We start from the raw sequence: 21,996 nt of genomic DNA, 5'->3' as shown, positions 1-21,996 counted from the left end.
TTATAGTGAGACATCCTATTAACACCCTGCCTCAGAAAACATACAACATATTATTAGGAAAATGTGTACTTTACAATAGAGTAGACTGTCCAAGCTAACATGCTACTGCCTTTGAACCCAGGGCTCCTATGCTGGCTTCGTCTACACCTATGCTGTGTCCCCTCCACTGTTTATGGGCCATAAGACAGCTGGCTACCTGGATAGTGTGTTCTGGGCCTCCATCACAGCTGGCAGGCTGGCATTCATCTACCTGTCCTACAGATTCACTGCTGCCAGGCTGCTCACCGTCAGTCTGGTATGAACACACAGTCACACCAACAATCCAAGTTTCACCCACACCTTTATCCACCATTGACTTGTTAATTACATGGTAGTGAGTATGAACACAATGCAGATTCAAAGAAAGTTGACAATACTTTCCAATGAAGAGAAAAGCACTGCTCTCTTCATTGGAACAAGTGAGTTATTTGAATGCTACCAAGCGCTACTGTTCATGCCGATCACACAAAGCAGGCAAAGCAACTGTGTGTTGACTGTGGAGGGAGTGTTGCATGCAATATAAGTCATATAAGTCATATAGAGTTATGAGTCAATGAACATTCAATGTTTAGCATTGTCTCTTCAAGCTTTGTGTTTCTCTCAGTATTTGTTGGGTGTCAAATAGAGTGGGAGTTCAATAAGGAACTATGCTCAAATAGACAAGGGCTATGGCTCTAGTGGAATCATTACAAGCCCATTTCAAATATTTGAAATGGGTGTGAATTCAAATGAGAGGATCAGGATGAGAGCGGCTTACTGTTCTTTTAAGGCAACTCCGCACCAAACAGACTCGTCCAGACTATTGCAGACTACTCCAGACTGCAACAGACTGGTATTCGGTTGGCAAAAGTTGCCATTTAAGTCTGTCAGCCGACTGGCCATTCATGTGCTAATTTGACTTTTAGCGTGCCAGCGTTGCCAGGTCTGCTTATTATAAGCGACTTTGGGCTTGTTTCCCTGCAAAGCCACTTAGGGATGTTCCCAGCGTTTTTTCTTCACTGACGTGCAGTGGTGTAAAGTAACTAGTACATTTACTCAAGTACTGTACTTAAGTACAATTTTGAGGTACTTTTACTTTACTGGAGTATTTCCAATTGTCTATACTTGTACTCCACAACAATTATTTGAAATGTTTAGTTACTAGTTACTTTGCAGATATAAATCATTATGAAACATACATTAACCACTTTAGCCCTATTTTATACCTATAAGCTATTTGAAAATGGCAGATCTACAAGCTCACAACGTGTTGCGATGCACGCGTTCTGAGCTTGTAGATCTGCTATTTTCAAACATCTTTGTACTTTTACTTTTGGTACTTTAAGTACATTTTTATACCAATACTTTAGTACTTTTACTCAAGTAAATGTTGAATTCCGGACTTTTACTTGTAACAGACTCAGAGTACATCTATTGCATTCAAGCCTGGAATTTCGTCATTTTAGGGGCAAGGCCACTTGGCCTTTGGTGTTGTAATTTTTTGGAGGGCACAAAGGCCCTGCCCGGCCTTCCTGCCAGGGCAGGAAGGCCATCCAAAAAAATAAAGATTTTTAAGTCAAAAAAATGATTTTTAAGTCCACGGAAATAATGCATTTAACTTGTATTTTAATATATTATAAGAATAGTATAACTATCTGTGAAATATTACCCATTTATTTCACAAAATAATGTGTTAGCAAATGACCAATATTTAGTTATATAGGTCTCAATATGTCACATTCAGCCCTGGACTTCACTGACTGAAGTAGGGGTCACATTAATCACATTAGATTCACAGAATGTATTTTACCCACAAGTTATTTTAATTCAAATGAAATGTGAATGAACTTGCACTAATAATGACTTTAGTTGATTTTTCACTCTTTAAAATATAGTATTTCTTAATTATTAATAATTACAGCTTGTAGATTGGCTATTTTCACGATTTTAAATTGTTTTTAAATAATAATAAAAAAGGAACATACAAGATTTCCACCCGACAGCCATAATATATAGCCAATATATGGTTCTGTATCAGTATATGAGTCCGTTTTTGAAGATTTCATTCTAATTGGCTACTATGCCTGAATATGAATTTCATGAGCCTGGGTAGGTCACCCTGGCTTGGCGGAGATATGCCCTGTAGCACACTCCGCACAGCAGCAGCAGCAGCAGGTGAAAGCAATTCACTTAATTGCTCGTTCTCTCTCCCTCTTTCCGTCTCCTCAATCTCTCGCTCGCTCTTTCTCTCTCAATCTTTTCACTCTCCCTTTTTTCTCTCCCTCTGTCTCTCCCTCTCTCTTTCTTTCCTTCTCTCTCTGCCGCTTTTTACCTCCCTCTTTCTCCCTCCCTCCGTTTCTCTCTCCGTCTCTCTCCCTTTCTTTCTCCCTCCCGCTTTCTCCGTTCCTCTCTCTCCCTCGCTCCTGCATCTCCCTCTCTCACCCACTTTCTCTCTGTCTTCCTCCCCTCTCTCTTTCTCTTTCTCTCCCCTCTCTCCCTTCCTCTCTCTCTCTTTCCCTCTCTCTCTCTCTTTCTCCCCCCTCTTTCTCTCCCCCTCTACCACTCTTCCTCTGTCACTATCTCCCTGCTTTACGAGCCTATTCATGCAATGCTTGAACTCCCACTCAGAAGGACATGTTTACATACTTGCGCATTACATATTTATACATAAACACGGACGCTTGTTTCTCTCACATAATCTGGCAACACCGACAGCCCTCTGTTGTCACTGCCACTGCGCTACCAGTCGGCTAAAAAGCTGAACATGTTCGGTCGGCTCTGGGTCGGCCGAAAAGGTCCCGACGGACCCCCCGACGGACCCCTAACCGACTGGCCGACGCTTCCCGAAGCCAATTCGGCCCAAAATCGGGCCGACTCAGATTGGTCTGGAGAGGGCTTTAGCCAACCTAATTAGATGCTACTTTGAATTGTACTTGTACATAACTTTGACGCCACAGAAGGTTTACCTTATATGGTTTGCACAACATTAAAACTGAAATAAAGTTTTACAGTTTTTTTTTTAAACCTAAGATCCTGGCTTATAAAAACAAAACAAAACAAAAACTTAACCCCCAAAATAAATATACATACTGTAAAATCATCCCCCTTTCTATTTCTTTTTTGTTTCTTCTTCAGGTGGGGGTGATACTAGTGCAGTGTATGATGTTGTTGCTCTACTACAGCAGTGCTTGTCTCTTCATTGGAACATGTGTGTTGGGACTCTGCATCAGTAGTGTGTTTCCCTGCATGCTGGCTTTTACAGAAGACATACTAAACTATAAAGGTAACACACACTTTGCTGTTGCTTTTTTAATGCCTTTCCCACGCCAGCATCCACTTGCTGGCCTTTGACAGCTCTAATGTTTGGCTATGCTTCACAGGGAATTAAGAGAATCAGAGCCACTGACACCAAAATGACTGCATTCGCTCTACCTCCTGAGCCAGTGCTACCTGGGGTTTTTAAAACTCTTATCTTTGTGTCTGAAGGTTGTGCCACAACTGTCCTAGTGACCTGCGCCAGCACAGGAGAGATGGTGCTGCAGATGATCGTTGGATCGGTAAGATACCGTCCAAGGTGTGTGTGTGTGTGTGTGTGTGTGTGTGTGTGTGTGTGTGTGTGTGTGTGTGTGTGTGTGTGTGTGTGTGTGTGTGTGTGCTTGCGTGCATGCATGGGAGCGTGAACGAATATGAACATTTATACATTCATGTTGGACTGAAGATGCATATTATGAAACGGGCTTGTTTGCGTGTGCGTGTACTGTACGTGTGCATGTGTGTGTGTCTGTCTCTGTCCAGGTGATCCACAGTCGGGGTAGTTATGCCTTCTTGCTGTGTGGCATGATCGCATCCTTCATCTGTTTCTGCCTGTTCCTGCTCCTCCTCTATGTGCAGCGCATACACACCCGCTGCCAGTCAGGTACACACAGTGAACAGTTGAAGAGTTGACATTCAAAACTTTGTTATTATTAAAAAAGTAACTCATTCACTCTGTAGGACCATATCAGTGGTCTGGCATGTTTAACCCATTGACTACAACTCACGGTAGACTTGACATTACTGCTGAGTCCCAACCATTCTGTAAAGCATAGTTTGTGCTTTTGCAAGGAAGCTATTGGATTCCGTTCATTTCAGTACAGAATGAAAATCAATTTGCAGGGAATTGAAACTTGTATCATGTATCAGTCTAGTCCTAGGTGATAGGAGTAACAATGACAACATATGGATAGATGTAACAGTGTTTTATTGAAGGGGGGATGTTGCACCAGTTACAAATATTTACAACTTACAATTTGCAACAGTTGAGGGGATGGTAGGGCTGCACTACTATTGATCATTATCTCTGCCCGTCCGTCCGTTTTGTCCGTTTGTCCGTACGTCCGTCCGGACGTGAAACTTTGCGTGATTTTTCCAATCAATTACTTTTTTGATTAATCGAATAATCACGATGTGTGTTTTGGTGGATTTTTCTATATCAAGGAATCAACACATAACTGAGTCTGATTAACCCCTCAAGCATAATTTTATGATTTGTCGTACAACTGTGTTGCATGGAAATATACAAGCTCACAGTGGGTTGCTTTTTTTGAAAATCTATTTCTAATTTTTTTTAAATAATTGATTAAATTGATTATTTTTTATTAACTGCTGTACACCTAGAGGACAGGATAACAAAGTAGTGGAGACCAACTCAAACTGAAAACAAAGTATAAGAACTATCTAACTAGCTTTTAATGAGAATAAAAGTGAAACAAAATAATTTGGGTATACAATAAAGCACACAGATTGAATAAGATTTCAAGCAGCACTAGCATAACTGCATACACAATATGACTGCTAATTATGTTTACCTCTCAGATTCCTCTAAAGAGATTGCCATGACAGAGACTCCAAAGCCAGGACAGCCATGACACATGAACTGCAAAAGACTTAAAGGCAGGTCAGAGGACAGAGAAGATTCCTGTGTATTTCTACAGAGGACACAGTGCAAAGGGAAGATGGAAAGGGAACTCTCAGGACACCCTGCTTTTGCTCTGTCTCACCACTGCCACAAATCATCATCAGAGTGAGCTACTGTAGTAATGGATTACTGCTGGAAACCTTCATCCCAGCCTCTTCCACTGCGCAATGGAAATGAGGAATCCTCTGATTAATCTTCATTAACCAGTACACACATCAAAGACCAATTCAAAGGACATGCATGACTTCACCTCACTTTGATTTTAGCAAGCATAACTCCATACTAACCTTGTGACGTTAGATTTCCTGTACCAGTTTGGAATCCTGAATATTGTATTGCCTTCATGGTATCAATGTTGAAATTCTGTGGTCCACAACCTTGGCATTCATAAAGAAACTGATGCTGGAACGTGGATGTCCACTCTGCTTCTGTCATACCTCTTTATCAAAATTCGTCATTGGTTAGATCAGATTAGTATGTTTTGGTATGGCCACAATCAGTAATTATTGACACCTGATATTAGACTGTGCACGCAAAAGTGGTGGGCTAAGTACATTTACTCAAGTACATAAGTATTTCCAATCTTCAATACTTTTATTCTATCCCACTACTTCTCAGAGGCAAATTTTGTACTTTTACTCCAGCACAATTATTTGAAAATGTGAGTTACTAGTTACTTTGTGGATTTCGATTATTACTACAAAACACACATTAACCACTTCAGCCCTATATATACACTTCGGCTATTTGAAAATACCAGATCTACAAGTTCACAGGCGTTGTGAGCTTGTAGATCTGCCATTTTAAAACTTGGGAAATTCTGCATAATTCTGCAGTCCGGTATTCTGCAGAAATGAATACCGGACTTGTACTTTTAACAGAGTATTTCTACATTGTGGTATTGATACCTTTACTTAAATACAACATTGGAGTACTTCTTCCACCACTGGCAGCATTTAATAAGTCCATAGACAGTGGGTTAGAGAGATCAGGGTATTCTTTTGCTTTATTTGGTCTTATCCAGCTCTTGAGATACAAATGCTTCTTCTGTGTCTCTCACCCACACATCAATATGCCACTTCAGACAAGTAGCTTGTAAACATAAAAAAAACAAAAACAAATATAGAACTGGACAGAAAGCAAGGACGTTGAAGCAAAAAGTCAGTTTGTCTCATTTTAAAAATCACAAAAACAGATTTTACATTTCATGAAAACTTCAAGGAAATACACTATAATGTAGGGATTAAGAAATTATGCACTTGAGTCCTTAATGGAGAGGAAACATTTAGAGAAATATAACAATCATCTGGCTGCTTTGAGTTTTATCAAAACTACTACTGCAAAAATACAATATAGCTGACCAATCATATTGGGCTTTTATAAATTCTAATATTTAGATAAAATACACATCTGTTCTAGGGCCTGAATTAACTATATTGATTCTTAATCAATATATAAAAGTTAGTTAGTTGGATTTGCAGTATAAAGTAATTAGTGCATGAATTTATCCTCCCCTCGTTTTGGAAAAATATACAATACCCCTTAAATTGCTGTTAGCATCTTCAAAGAAGGACACAAGAAATCTGTCTTAAAAAAGTGATAGAATCCAATACTGCAGGAACCCCCAACATGTTTAAGTGCAAACATTCCACCACAACATCTGCATTTACAATAACAACACTATCAAAACACTATACATATAAACATGGATTTAGATTTCTTCCCGTAAGGCTAGGGTTCCCCAAATAACCAATAACCACCATGGGACAACCACCTCCCAAACAGAGTAGAGGAAAATTACATAAGGAAATACATGAGTGTTTACATTAAAACCCAATTTATGCTGGATACAGTACATACTGTAAAACAAAATACCAGCAGACATGTCTGTCTGCCCTTTTACAAAAATAGAAATAATTCTTAGAATTCTATTGAAAGTTACAGGAACATAAATGTGGATTAAAGAAACCTAAGCAACTAGATAAACAATATACATGTGTACAGTATGCTTTTTTAACAGATCTGTTATCACGCCAACATTTAAGCAGGTTTAAAGAGAATAGGATATAGAGGTGGTGGTCCATATCTCTGCTATGTGCATGTACAGTTGATATCTTTTGTGAGTCAATGTGACCTTAGAAACATTTACTTTTTTCTGTCTATAGGTACAGTACTAGATTCTAGGGCTGGCCCCAATTAACTTCATATGGATACTCATTCGTCAATTTAGATGTACGACAAATGACAAAAATTGCTGCTGTACAAGCTCACAACAAGCTGTGAGCTTGTACATGTGCTATTTTTGGAAGTTATTAAAAATTTAAATAAATCTTTGAAAATCTTTATCATAATAGGGATGTCAAGATTAAGGTGATTCATCTGCTGCAGATTGCTTGTGAGTGTTTCAGCTCCTTGTTTTTTTACACAGACAAGGTGCCAGTGCAGCAACACGTTTAGAGATTTGTGATTGGCTGTCGAGATGTGACTTAACATAATTTACCCATCGAGAATGTGACTTAACAAAATGTACCACTAAGTGCTGGCCCCTGCAGTGAAACCAATCACGCCACAAAGAGCCTTTTTTGATGTATTGGCTAATTAATTTAGAACAAATATTCGGATGCTTGCTAGGTAAATGCATAGAATATCCAAAACTTGAAAAAGGTATTGGGGACAGCCCTACTAGATTCCCTCAATAAAACTAAAGTGAAGGGAAAACAGATAAGAAGTAATAAACATATGATATGCACAGTACTGTACAAACACAAGAACACGTGCACACACAAAAAATATCTTAATCCCGAGTTCTAGCACTCTGGTTTGGTCAAAGCAAAGATATGGCATAGAAAACATTACACTCACTGAATTCACACCAGCAGCGGCAGTCTTTTCCCTCGCTCTGTTTTACTCTGGCAACATGTTTGTAAATTATATACGTATATGATATATATAAAATAATACATTTTAAGTAAGAGAAAATAGACCATGCAGTTATCTTGATTAATTTCACATCTACATCTGCTAGTTTAAACTTTTGTTATCAATATTAGGTACTTTCAAACAGTAGTAGCCTACATTTCTGTCCATCTCAAGTGCTGTCGAGTGTGTACGCGTAGTCCACGCCCACTTCAGAGCACAGCGCGCTTCTGGTTGGTTGCCGTTCTATCTTGCCACACAGTGGCAGCGGAAAAGTTTAGTTCCCAACTTTTCCCAACTTTGCCATGCTGCCTTTGTGGTCGCTCCTCACCACAGACATTGCATTGAACCTCACCGCTTTATCAGAAAGCAGCAGCAAAATACTGCTGCTGGTGTGAATTCAGAGCTAGGCATTCACATAAACAGGAGCCCTAGACTATACATTGTGGTTACTGAAATATCATCTTTTCAATTACTGAACTGGCAACTATCAACAGTCAGACTTTAACTTGGGCTAGGCTGAGGTAAGGCACCGCTTCAGCGTGACTTGATTGTAAGGTTAACAAGCCAGATTTATACATGGTTGTGCGCCGGTGTCATGCGCTGAAAATAGCTTATGTACAAGCTCACAATGCATTGTGAGCTTGTAGATTGTGAACTGGCGCAATAGAGTATAAATTAAGCATAGGGTGTTGGGGCTGGCTCTATTAGTGAGTACAAATTAGTCCATCCACGTACAAAATTCAATGGTTGTCTATCCCTGGGTTAGAGAGCAACACTTGGGTAAATGAACACTGACAGTGTAATCATTCAATTCCCAAAGTGTCACGTGTAAACACGATAGAAAAATGATTAAATCCTATGTCCACACTCTCTAGAGAAATAGAGAGTCTATCTACTTATGGCTTCAAGGTCATTTTAAGTATGGGTGGGTGTCACTCTTTCATATTCTACACCTTCACAAAAGGTTCATATGGCGAAGGAAGGTGCTAAACTGCTCCAAGCTAAAGTTAAGGTTGGTGGAGGTACAATTAGGTTTAAGGTAGGAGTTATGGCTTTGCTGACTATGGTTTGTGCCCAGAGCGGCCCAGGTGGCCCACACTGTCTTTCAGGGCTAATGTACTGTACATGCAGAAAGAGCTGGGGTACATTTACAAAGAGGCAACCTAAAGAAGGAGGTAATTGTGGAGAGGTTGAGTTGCTATATGGCCAATGCTGCAGTAAGAGAGTTAAGGTAAGGGTTCTGGTGGTTATGGCTATAATCAACTCGTTAGCTTAAAGAAAACCTAGTGCAATGCACTCAGGTAGGTGAGATTGGACATTTATCTTTAGGTAGGGAGCAGCAGGGTAATAAAGCATCATGTTGACATCAAATTTCCAATATAATAATAGTATTATTATATTACTACTTCCAGGGTTGTCTGGGTGTTGTAGTGGTAATACACTCACTACAGAGGCCCAGGTTTGATTCGTGGTAGGGGGTGCCTCCAGCGTGGCTGGGTGCTCCAACAAACACAATTGTCAGTGTTCATGGTTGTGAAGCCGGCAGGGGATTGTGTCCTTGTTGCTAGCGACTCCTACTGGCTCAAACTCCTCACTGTCAGGTGAAAAGACACAGCTGGTGACTCCATGTGTAATGGAGGAGGCATGCGTCTACTCTCTCCCCAGGCCAACAGTGGATGTTGGCAGCGACAGGGACCGCATGAAACATGGGGTGACTTGGCAATGACGAAGTACCAGGTTAATGCACTGCCCTTCAAAAAGGGAGCAAAAGTTAAGGACGGCTGTTTAAAATATATAAAAACACAAAGTAAACAACATAAATTAACAACAAAGTGGTGACAACCAATGGGGGGAAAAAAGATACAGATTCAGACGTCTGCAATACTTTTGGTCTAACCAACCCTTAATTTATGCATACTTCTGGCTACTCTGTGTCCAATCTTTCTGCATGCAGCCAGCTAGTTGCCATGGAAATCCCTTTTTCTTCCTAATAGACATGAGCAAGGATCCCAAAAGTCCAGAGAAAAAGTATACAATGGTATGTAAGGAATTAAGTGTGCATTCATGTGTAAATGTTCAGAGTGTGCATCCTCAATGCACAAACGTTTGTCCCTCAGAATGGCATGAAGCTGATCACTGAACATATCACCCCAGTCCATCAGCCTGGGTTGCTTACATCTTCGCTCCAGACCTCCCCTTACCGCATGGGACTGTAGTGTGAATTCTATGGCAGTAAATAATTTGGAAAAATGACAAGCACCAAAGTGCGGGCCTGGCGTGGGGGGGTGGGGTAGGGGTAGCAGTGATGCCCCCAGGCCCAATGACAGGTCAGTGCCCTGATATCTGGGAGATGAGGAGCTGATGATGGAGGGTCTGGCTGACTGGGTCCCGGGGCCATGTCATATGCGAGGCACAGGGCTGTTGTAGTCCTATGTCCTCTGGGGGTCTGGTGAGATGGGGCCAGGCGTGTTGATCCCCTCCACACTGTGCACTGGGATCTGGAAATGGGGCGTGAAAACCGACGGGAACTGGAATACAGCAGAACAAGGTGTGTTATGACAGGTTAAGAAAGGTTAAAACCCAGGCTGAATGAATACAAGAGTACAGTTAACAAAGAAAAATTAAGAAGTCTCATGAAGATACGTGACATGTTTGCTCACCTGGAAAAGGTGTGCTCCCGCGCGACGTGTCGCCGGGCTGAGTGGGGCCACGGGACTGAGCGTGCTCCAGAAGTGGATGTTGGACAGCAGAGGACTGGGAGTTAACAAGAGGGTGGGAGTCTGAGGAAAAGACGAGAGAGACATGAACCGAGAGAAGAACAGACAGATCTGAACAGACAGAAGCTTAGGCTGTCCTAGTGGTTCAGACCATGTACTCAAAGTGTGGGTTTTTGAACCCGGCCCACAGTGTTTCCCCGATATGCATTAAGCAGTGGCGGGCCGCCACCCCTTAAATCCGACCGCCACAATATGATTTTTTCTGTAAAAAAAAGAATATGTATATATAAAAAATATAATGCTCAAATGCTCTCAGGCAGGATGCCATCTGTGCCATCACTAGTTGTTGATGTGTGACTGACTGATTTGTATACTTTTGTCTATACTTTTGTCTATACTTTTGTCTAATAAAAGTATATTTTCCTAAATCTGGAGACAATTCATATGTAAACTATACAAGTTATTACTGTGCCCATGTACTACAGTATATAAGATATAAGACTTTGTGTTTGAGCATAAATATGCATTTTGAGAACCCAATCTTTTTCGCGAACCCAAAGATGTATTCCTCCCCCACACCTTCAGCTTCTGGCTAGGGGAACACTGCGGCCCATGATGCGGATCATGTTGCACATGACCCCTTTTCTCTCTGCAATTGTACTGTGATGTAAATATAACTAATAATTAAACGATGGAATGCTCCAAGTGTATTACATAATGGCCTATTTAGACAATCTATGGCGCAAGGTGGCACATGGTCTTGAATGCAGGGCGAAAATGTATTGGGGGTGTCCAACTAAATGTAGCTAGTTTAACAGCGTTAAAGGAGGAGTTCACCCAAAAAATGACTTATTTTCTATCAATTGCACACCCTATGAAGCCTTTTTTTTTGTCGCATTCCTAAGCTAATAATTTGATTCCCGTCTCCTACCGGCTAATGTATCCGGAGGGGGCACAAAGTTGATTATTTGTGTCTCCTACCGGAAATACACACGGTCATCAAATTATTGTCTTAGGAATGCCACAAAAACAAAAACAAATCCATGAAATCAAGGCTTCATGGGGTGTGTAATTGATAGAAAATAAGTACTTTTTTGGGTGAACTCCTCCTTTAAAATCTGAACATGGATGCCGAGTAGAATTGGGATACATTTGATTGCAAGCAATGCACGCTTTAATCAATCTAAGGAAATGTGATTGTGCACTTTAAGTAGCATGGAAATACTGTGCTGGGGGACTGCGCTAGACTTTAGACGAGGCCAGAGCTGGTCTAAGGCGCAACCACTTCCTGACTTTTCGCACTGCACCTAATAAAGCAATGCCCCAAACCACACCTCATTTTAAGACCAGCACGTCCATGGGGGCACAGATGAGCAAACGCATCTTTATACCGCCACGCTAAATCAAAAACATGGCGGTTCGCACTCAGAAATAAAAAATATTGTTTTTGTTTTATTTTTCAAATGCTTCAGGAAAGGTGACAGACGTTTTGGCTATAGCAACTACGTCGATTGGAAACGAGCAATGACACTTGGCACTGCATTTTGCACTGGGTGCAAGATAATTGTCTAAACAGCTCATACAATTAGCTTTACAACTGACTTCTGGAGTTGGGATGTTTGCCCGGTCCCAGGCCTGACTGCAATACTGGAGTGACTTGTTTTAATTTATAGTAATGTATTGCATGCCTGACAGTTTTGCGGGTCACACACAGGTGAGGTGGTAATGGATACTAGTGAGAAAATGCTGAACAGATGGAAAAAAATGCTGAATCCATATTTTACACTTTATTTTTTTGCATATTAAGCGTAACGGAAGGACATTTATCTATTTATTTTAAATAACTATTGTATGCATTTTAATGCTCTATCCAGACAGCTACAGTGAGAGAAACAAGGAGAGAGAGATGGGGAAGGATATGTAGCAAAGAGCCTCAGGTTGGACTTGAACCCAGGCCAGCTGCGCAAGGATCATTAAGGAGTCTTAATGGTATGCGGTTTACCAGGTGAGCCCCTAAGGGCATTTGTTTCTATACGTTATGCTTTAACACTTCAACTATGAAAAATAAATGAATAAAATAAAAAATGTAAATAGTCTAGCCATGCTGTAGACTATTTAGAGACAAATACAGTTACATGACATTGAGCTTTGCGCCTGGACTGGTTTTACTGATTTTAGATTGACTGGAATACTTGGTAGTATGCAAACTGCAAAACTAGCAATTGTGAAAAGGAATATCAGGAATTGGTTTTGGCAATATTCAACATTAAATGACTTAAAAACATTTATCAGATCAGGAATCCAGCCACAGGATAGGTTTCATCGAGGAGAACGTGGTCCGGTCCTGGGTAAAAGCCACGGCTGACAGGAAAGCAGCCGTCTGAGGCTTGGTCTCATGACCGCGGAGACAGCAAGACACAGAGCTGACCTCCTGGTAATGCATAATAAAGGCATTGTCTGCACCAGCTGATCTAATAGAGCCTTTCCAGGCATAACGGAGTGCAGTGTCATGTGGTCTACAAACAACAATTAAACATCATGAAAACAACCCAGAGACCACAGCCAAGAGGCCAGGTGCCAGAGATAACTGCTTCACCACTGCCCCCTGGTGTATGGACTGAAAATGTGTGCTGCCCTTTTACACTAGAATGTTTAATACCTTATCCAATAACATTGGTCAAGCGACAACATTTTAAATATACTAGAGGTACTCCCATCTAGAGTGTGTGGCCCTCACACCTGCGTCACACCTTTTACCTTTAATTTACTGGCTGCCATTTGTGTACTTCAATAAGTCACAATATGTAAATCATGTATCAAAAATCTTTGAGAATCACAATATTATTGTAATGTAACAATATGTTTTGTTGCTAAACATAAACAATGTTCTTCATTCAGACACTGAATATATCTCAGCCTCACACACCCACTCCAAACACCTTGTGTCCTCTTCCATACTGCACTGTAACCACTCTTAACTTTCATATACCCTGACTTTTGTGTGCACCCCAGAGTTTTCAAGTTGCTTGAATATGAGATCATTCTAACCTGTAGCATTGCTGGTGTGAGGGAGGCAGTTGGCAACGAGGGACTGCAGATGCTCATGGGTGAGAAGTCAGAGGCAGTGACCAGCAGGGTTGGAGTGCTCAGCTCCAAGACTTTAGGTGGCTTACGGGTCTTGCTTGAGCTTTGAGTGCTGATTGTGGTGATGGTGCTGACTGGAGACATGCTGGTCTCAGATTCCATAACCCCAGCAGACATAGAGCTGATAGATTCCACCTAAGATAGACAGACACAATGGATGAATTCTAGAGGTGCACTTCTATTGACGACATTGACATCAAACATACTTAACGCATCAAGCTTTCTAGAATGGCTGGGAAAGTAATTTAGTATTTTTGGGTAATTCCATTAGGCAGGAAATGAAGAGGACGTAAAGACCAATTGGTGATCTTTTCATAGGATTATTTAAATTGTCAAGATTGAATTGAATAAATCACGCTACACAGTACATAGCATTATTATTATTATTATATAGGTTATGCAAGTAGAACTTATTACAGTTAAGGTAGGGTAAGTGATTTACTTTGGTTAAAATAAGTGTTAAATAGCTCTATATGCTGATAGTACTCATTGCTATAGAGTGTTTGTTCAGTAAAAGGAGTCTCCCATGTCTCTCCAGCTCTTTAATTAACAGAAAATGCATTTTCAGTACTCTCTCCTGATTGGCTTAAATGTTGTCACCTACCTGAAAATCTACTATATTCTGTTTACTAAAGAGCTGGAGTGACCGAACAAACGCTCTCTAGCAATGATTACTATCAGAAAATAGTATTTTAACCTTAACAAACAAAAAAATATATATATATATCACTTACCCTACCTTTAACTACTTAAAGCCTATACTGTATACTTAGTTGACCGGAGTCCCGCAGGGATCTATTCTAGGCCTCCTCTACACCAAATATCTTTGCTGAAAATAGTGAGTTTGTAGATAGACAACCTAAGTGAAATAACACACCAGGAGACAAATTCAAGGGACTAATGAGAGGAATGAGAGAAAAAGCTCAAGCCTTTAGGTCCTTACACACCGGGGCGAATTCTTCATGCGAATAAATACGTTTTTTTTAAAAAACCTTATAAAGTCAATGCAAGTGTCCACATCAGTTTCGCGAAGCGAAAAAGCGTCTTTTAATTATTCGGAACGAGTCCGAATTTTTCGTATATTCGCATATTCGCCGGTGTGTAAGGACCTTTAGAGTTGGTTTTACTACATTAAACAGACAGTGAGCTGTAATGATTGGGCCAAGATTTTAAAAAGTTGCATTGACTAGCCTTTGTTTCCAGTGTCTGGGAGTCCGCGGGCTGAGACGTGATGGATTCAATGTCGTCGTCGCTGTCAATCACCAGCTCCTGGGACGAGTCATGCACTATGCTCGGGGAGGGGCTAGGCGAGGTCAGCTCCGATAGGCTGAATCGTGGCCCTGAAGGACGGATGTGTTCGAAAGAGTAGAGGTGTTGCGACAAGAGTGAGGAGTGTCCAGTCATGTCATCAGCCCGTGTGGGCAGAGCGAGAGGATACAGAGGCGGATTAGATGTAAGGGCCATTTCTATGGTGAACTGAGGAGGGACGTGTGGCGATGCCTTGGGCGGAGTCGTGCCGAACCTAATGACGGACGATGACGTGGTGGGCTGCGGTTGCAGAGGCGGTGGCTGCGGGTGTGGCTCCTGGGTGGTGCTGCTCCCCACCCTCCGGTCTGCCATCTTCTCTGCTGGGTTCTCCATCTTGATGGACTTGAAGAGCTGGCGTCCATTTTGCAGCGAAGTGAGGGTGAAGGAGGTGTACAGCCCAGAGTGGATGTAGTCATTCCTGTTGGACGGCTTGAAGCCCTGCCCCACTATGCAGCCCCCTGCCTTGCCCCTGTCCCCAGATTCCACTTCTGGTATAATGGCACTGTCCGCCCTCTCTGAGAGCAGCGGGGTGCCTCCCCCGACCACATCTCCTCCCTCCGTCCGAGCAGCAGCCTCCCCTTTAAGGATATCTGGGTAGGAAACGAAGCGATACACGAACTTCTGACCATTCACCTTCTTGATGATGTTCTAATGGAAGAAAGGAGAGGGATTATACGATGACAGGCAAAGTTAACATGCTGGTATGTGAAGATTGGGCCAAAAATATCCATCATCAGTACTATCTTTATGTAATTCAGTCACTCATATAAAACAGAAGAGTAAACATACATTATTAAACTACAACTCGCTTGTTGGGCAAAGAGTTAGCAGAGGCAAAAGTCTGTCTGTCTGTGTGTGTGTGTGTGTTTCGCAGAGGGAGAGAGTGTAAAAATAGAAGACCACAGAAAATCATTCTTGCATGGAACAGCTCCATCCTTCCTGCCTGTACTGAACTAACAGCCAATCACGTTGCAGAGCAGCCCAGCCCAGAACACCCACAGGGTCAGGCTGTATTTAAGCCAAACCACAAGCAACAGGGGGAGACAAACACAGGCAGAGCTCAGCGCAAAGGGACCTCAGAGGCACAGCCCTGTCATGCCTCTACTTGTCTCACTACAGCCCAGACATCAACAGACACTCAACAGGTCTTAGGTTATACATTTATGTTTTAGAGAAAGTGTAACATCAAATTATATCGCATATCACAATATCAGGGCAGTTTCCAGTTTCCACAATGATTATCCTTTAATTTTCGAGATATTTGAATGTTTTATTTGATCTAGAACAACCCTGTGTAGTGTAAAAAGCCCTCACTGGCTATTTGAGATCGGTGCTGAGGCCAATCACAGCATCTGTTCAGGAACATTGAGGAAGAAGTGTGCAGGGTAGAATGCTGATGCTGTTGATGAATGGAGCAACAACAAATAACTGCAATAAAGTATTTTGTGCTCAAAACCTTTGAAAATAATAATAGTCTTCTTAGCAACTTTTTCCTTTATATGGAATTGAGAAGGTGGTGACATCAATTCGGGGGATAATGTTTTTGTTTTTTATTTGTTATTATGCAAACCTAGGTTTAGAATGTGTGACAGTTCTGTTCTGTTCATTAGACTGGGACAGGGCACATGAATCAAACCTTAAATTAAAGATGTAAATATGCCAAATCTGCAAAGCGCTAGAATTTCCTGCAGTTCACTCCGATTCACAACATAGTGAGTCCTGGGCTATTTAAGATATAGGTTATTCAAATGTATCATGCAGCCCTAAGCAGCAGAAGTAGACCTAGTTGGGGGATTGAACAGCACCAAGTTATTCCTCCAAACCTTGGTCCTAGTGACATCCTGACAGCTGTTACTGTTCCAGATATGGTGACGGTACAGAACCTGTCAACCGCTTTTTAATGATTAGCCTACTGCCGCATAACAAGCAGGAGAATTGAGTGTTAGGACTCACAATATTGATCATATGTTACATATACATATTAGATAGACAGATAGACACTAAAAGACAATCTATAAGATTAAAATAAAAGATTAGGCAGGGACTGGTGAAGATGATTTTAAAATGTTGGATTTTTCTCCTCAATGGAGGAGAAAGATGCCAATTGCCAATGCACATATGCATTGACCACTGGCATATGCAGGGACTGACAACGCAAGTATTACTGCCACAAGATAAAAGAATACAATGTGTCTGGCACTGTCTGCCACCTGGAGCACCTTTCCCCCTTTTAAATGAAAATGGGATTTGGAAATTGCATTAGTCATTTCAATTTGGTCATGTTATGTCACAGTGTTGAGTGATTACCTTGTCATAGTAGTATCTGAGAGCCCTGCTGAGCTTGTCATAGTTCATGTTGGGCTTGTTCTTCCTGGCACCCCACAGCCTGGCCACCTCCTCTGCCTGTAGCAGCTTGAACTCCCCTTCCTCATTGGTCCAACAGATCAGTTGCTCATTATTGGAATCCAATAGGAGCTGGAGAAGGAACTGCCACAGGGTGACAGAGCTGTCCATGTCTCTCACTGTGGAAAGGAGACAAAATACCATGACAGAGATTGGACTTCATCAAGCTAAAGGGAGTATACAGTTGAGGTATTATAAATCTACAGCTGCAATTCAATAATGACAAAACCATGCCATTATTTTTCTTGACTATGGCTCAGTCAGGATATTAATTACAATGCGAGTACTATCTTAAAAGCACATTTGCTTATTTTTAAACACAAGACAACACCAGAAAACACCAGAAAACCGTATAAACATCTATAACACTTTTGACTGCCTATTGTGATTAGTTGCAGCCCTGCATGTGCCAAGGGATAACACAATCATGCTAAAATTAAGGAGACCTAAATCATTCAACACAGCTACTAACTTACTTCTCATTTATAACACTAGAAAATTACATAGGAGATTAGACATGTCTTGATTGGATGATGCAGACAACAAGTAGGGCTGAACTACACAATGAGCAAACAGCAAGGTCAGGCATTCACAGAACATGCTCCACAAGTACCAACAGGGCTGTGACAGCAGACAAAGAACCACCAACCCGCTTAGTTATATGACATGTCATGCGTCTGGATCGCATAATGCCTGTGCTTCCTTCCCTTTGTGTCATGCACATGGATTTTACAGCATCAGGCTATGTTTTATCCTACTGAATAAATAGCCTTTTAATCCATACAATGCCATAACACAAGTCCTCATTTTGTGTTCCCATTTTATGACGTAACATTTCTTCTGACTGCCATGTGCAACATTACTTCTGCCAACTTTTGACATATTATTCACCCATAATAATAATTTCCTCTTCTGAGCATAACAGCATGATAAGGAATCAAAAACAAACTCAGATCAGGACATTAAAACCATTTTGAGATGCAATTCATTTTCTCCATGAGATGAGATCTGACTTAAGTCCTCACATGCAATGTGCTCAGAACAGACAATCAAGTGATCTCTGGCCTGTTATATTGTATGTAACCTGCTGTAACAGATGTTATACAATACAGTGGTTTTGAACCGTGCTCGTGTCTGGTTGACTCTCACAATATCCAGACCTTTTAATTAGCCTAATTTGTAGCTGCTTCCCTTCCCATCTTACTTCACCGTTTTATGTTTCAGAGGTTGTATGGTTATACTGTAGGTTACCCTGTGAAAAGTGAAATGTTTGGCTTTGAAAAAAGGAAAGGCTTGCTGTGGACAGCTTCGTCTAGCTGTACACAGAGAACACAATAGAAGGGAGGGATCCTGAATGATTCCTGCATGACAATAACGGAGGTCATGTAAGGTGAGGAGGACTGAGGCAAATATATAACCACAAACCGAGTACAGATTCATATTAAATCTGACAACAGCATGACTTTTAGTTACGAGCGCAGAAGCTAATGTATTATTCAGCTTACTGGAAAATGAAAACCAACAGAATACCTATAAAAAGAAGTGTGACTGTGAACACCCTGGTCTGCATTACACTTAAGTTAACTTAATACAGTATGCTCCATCAAGCTTGTATATAAATTGAGATTTAGACTGTTCTAGCAGTGTGAAACTAACTTCCCTTTGTGTGTATTCTCAACAGTCTCGTGACGTTATAGTCCCAAAAATGTCACCACGCTATCAATACTGAGCTATTCAGTACAAAATGGTGTTATTTGATTTAATACATATCAATGTCATAACAGCCGACATATTAGAAATGCATCAGCCAATATACAGTCTGTTAACATTGTTAACAGACTGTATATTGGCTGATGCATTTCTAATATGTCGGCTTACATTATGCTTAAATGTCTTTTGATTGATTGAATACTCTATTAGTCAGAAATGTAAACAGCACGTGCTACAGTCAGACATTAAGGTTAAAAGGATAACACAAAAAGTCCTGGGGACTTGTTTCTATTGTGGTTCTATGTATTCAAATAATCAACATGGCATAAACAAAATAACACTAATGCATGTCAACAACAAATACAAAACACTATATTTACAAAGGAGAAAAGGGGAAAACGGCGGTCTGCGGTCTCCTGATAGATGATTTTTTAGGCCAGTTTTGAAAGAAACCAGTTATTCAAATCTTTTAAAGGATGGTGAGGGCATTGCAAATGTTTTGGTGGCAGAGTTTTTTTTGTTTAGTTTCACCTTCGCTTTCTGTGATCATCAAAGACCATTTGTCTACTTCCACTGGAGGACAGTAGGACCTGTCAGTGTCACCACCACAACCTGACTGAAATCAAGGCCCTGGCAGCAAAGACAACACAAAAAACAACCTCACCAGGTTAAATGTGCTATGGTTGAGCAGGGCACTGGTGTGTGTGTGTGTGTGTGTGTGTGTGTGTGTGTGTGTGTGTGTGTGTGTGTGTGTGTGTGTGTGTGATGGTTGAGCAGCAGGGCACTGTGTGTGTGTGCTATGGTTGAGTGTGAGCGTGTGAGTGTGTGTAAGCTGCTTATGGGGAGAGTAAATCTGTCCTGACTCATCCAGTCCAGCTGGGATGGTGACACACCCCCCACACACACAATCTGTCTGTTCTGACAGTTTCAAAGCTGGTGAAATCAGGGTAAAAATGGGACAGTCCTGCTGTCAATGAATGCATACAATGACCTCACAAAAGGTTGAGACATTCTGATTATGAAACCATTAACTCATTACAGTTTGGTAACGTGGTGAACAGCGTTTGCCCCACCATAATAAGCATTGCAATTATAGACACGTTTCACAAGCATTTTGCTAGAAGCTTCCACTTATAACCCATAATGCTACACCTATACAGTGCCGCCGCCGACAGCAGCAACAACAACAAAAACACACACAACCACTTGTTGGATGAATAATAACTACCCCAAAAAGCTAGGCTCAGCTTTTAAGGCACTACAGATACAGCACACGTCAGGTTTTTTAACTTTTACTTTCGTTTACTGACATCAATCACAGCGAGCGCAAAGTAAGTGAAAGCTGACGCGAAGAACGTGATGATGAAAGGTAGAAGTTAGCAATACGTTAGCTTTGGCTGCTAACGTTACCTTGCTGCTAGTAGAGAACGCTGGTGTTCGGAGTCGTCCTACCGCGTCGGAACCAAAGCCACACATTGTTTAATGCCGTCTATTCTACTTAAAGTACACGACGAGCAGACAGACACACGGGCCGCCAGTGCCATCCATGCACATTCCTCAATAGAAGAGACATTAAAGTGTCTTGCAGGCAGCAGCCTCTCTGACGGTCTGTTTGACAGGAAATTAATTCCGCACTGAGACTGAGATCACTTCCTCTCTTGTTTACACGCTTGTAAGTGGCGCGTTGCTGTTGTGGTGGTGGTTGTTGTTGCTGCTGCTGTTGTTGTTGTGTTTTTATTATTTTTTATTCACATTCTTTTTTTTATTCACATTCACCATAACCCCGTTATTTTTGTTTTTATGATTAAATATCAGTGGTGGAAAAAAAGTACTCACTACTTAAAGTAAAAGTAGAAATAATCTGTTACAAGTAAAAGTCCGGAATTCAAAATGTACAAAAGTATTTGGCATCAAAATACTTTAAGTACCAAAAGTAAACGTACAAAATGTCCCATTTGAAAATCGGCTTTTTTCAAATGGCCAAAATGTATATAGGGCTGAAGTGGGTAATGTATGTTTTGTAATAATAATCAAAATCTACAAAGTAACTAGTAAGTTTTCATATATTGTAGTGGAGTAAAATTACAATATTTTCCTCTGAGATGTAGTGGAGTAGAAGTAAAAGTACTGAAAATTGGAAATACTCCAGTAAGTAAAAAATACCTAAAAGGTTTACTTAAGTACAGTATACTTGAGTAAATGTACTTAGTTACTTTACACCAATGTTAAATATTATTATTATTATTATTATTATTACTTAATTGTTATTATTATTATGCATAGTAGTAGATTGTTTGTTTTAGTGTTTCAAAAATGCTCATTGACCATTTGCAAAATTAAAGTAAATAAAATCATAATAATCTATCAATCATTATTATTGCTGTTACTTGTCAAACAGGTTTGGTCTACTGTACAGTGAATACATGCAAGCCGATGACAGAAAACAGGGGCAAACATAGGCCTATAATACTGTGCTTAGTTATGCAAATTTAAAAAGTTTTGCTTCCCTGTTTTTTTGTTAGTTTTTAGTTTTTTCATTCGGGAAATACCCAAAGTGACCAGCAAGTGGCAGTCGAATACCTTACAGGTGGATAAACAAAATGAAATAAAAATATGAGCGCAGAAATAATGAGTCTGGTTTGTCAATTATAATGTTATTTTGCAAGAAAATGTTTAATTGTGTATTCACCTCATAGAGAGCACTATTGCCATTCATATAGCCTTGTGTAAATTATTATACAAGTACAAAGACTATTCTGTCCTTCTTCTGAATTGATATTGCCTATTATAAGCACTCCACAAAGGACTCTTTTATTATTA

General features: G+C 40.7%; 2 protein-coding genes across 4 annotated transcripts in view; one reads left to right on the top strand and one right to left on the bottom strand.

Moving 5' to 3' along the window:
• mfsd4aa (major facilitator superfamily domain containing 4Aa) overlaps nt 1-5,375 on the top strand; it is a 22,469-nt gene extending 17,094 nt beyond the window's left edge. Inside the window, exons 5-10 of one of the 2 annotated variants that reach the window (XM_080423682.1) lie at nt 1-5; nt 122-295; nt 3,154-3,301; nt 3,505-3,575; nt 3,814-3,934; nt 4,873-5,375. The exon at nt 1-5 is cut by the window's left edge and continues 111 nt beyond it. In XM_080423682.1, coding sequence (XP_080279808.1) covers nt 1-5; nt 122-295; nt 3,154-3,301; nt 3,505-3,575; nt 3,814-3,934; nt 4,873-4,925 — 572 coding nt within the window. In that variant the 3' untranslated portion in view covers nt 4,926-5,375. Of the gene's footprint in view, nt 6-121; nt 296-3,153; nt 3,302-3,398; nt 3,446-3,504; nt 3,576-3,813; nt 3,935-4,872 lie in introns of those variants that run through there. The other variant, XM_080423683.1, reaches the window with a different exon arrangement.
• Nucleotides 5,376-5,960: 585 nt separating this feature from the next.
• On the bottom strand, nt 5,961-20,794 carry elk4 (ETS transcription factor ELK4). Of its 2 annotated transcripts, none has more exons than XM_080423973.1 (6): nt 20,587-20,794; nt 17,371-17,585; nt 14,947-15,711; nt 13,660-13,890; nt 10,555-10,674; nt 5,961-10,422 (listed from the first exon to the last, which is right to left on the bottom strand). In XM_080423973.1, the coding sequence occupies exons 2-6, from the start codon at nt 17,575-17,577 to the stop codon at nt 10,324-10,326; spliced, it is 1,422 nt and encodes a 473-aa protein (XP_080280099.1). In that variant the 5' UTR covers nt 17,578-17,585; nt 20,587-20,794; the 3' UTR covers nt 5,961-10,323. The 2 variants fall into 2 exon arrangements, with proteins under 2 accessions (XP_080280099.1, XP_080280098.1); XM_080423972.1 differs by lacking the exon at nt 20,587-20,794 and adding an exon at nt 19,708-19,812.
• Between the last annotated feature and the right edge of the window lie 1,202 nt (nt 20,795-21,996).

The sequence above is a fragment of the Gymnoscopelus braueri genome, assembly GCF_963280865.1.
Source record: "Gymnoscopelus braueri genome assembly, chromosome: 3".
Classification (NCBI taxonomy): Eukaryota; Metazoa; Chordata; class Actinopteri; order Myctophiformes; family Myctophidae; genus Gymnoscopelus; species Gymnoscopelus braueri.
This window is presented reverse-complemented; position numbering and strand designations above follow the sequence as displayed.

Excerpts from the sequence above, each read along its gene's own strand:
- elk4 (XM_080423972.1), bottom strand. Across the intron at positions 15,712-17,370 it reads TCAGATACTACTATGACAAG|AACATCATCAAGAAGGTGAA; the intron begins GTAATCACTCAA and ends TTCTTCCATTAG. Across the intron at positions 10,423-10,554 it reads CGGGAGCACACCTTTTCCAG|TTCCCGTCGGTTTTCACGCC; the intron begins GTGAGCAAACAT and ends GCTGTATTCCAG.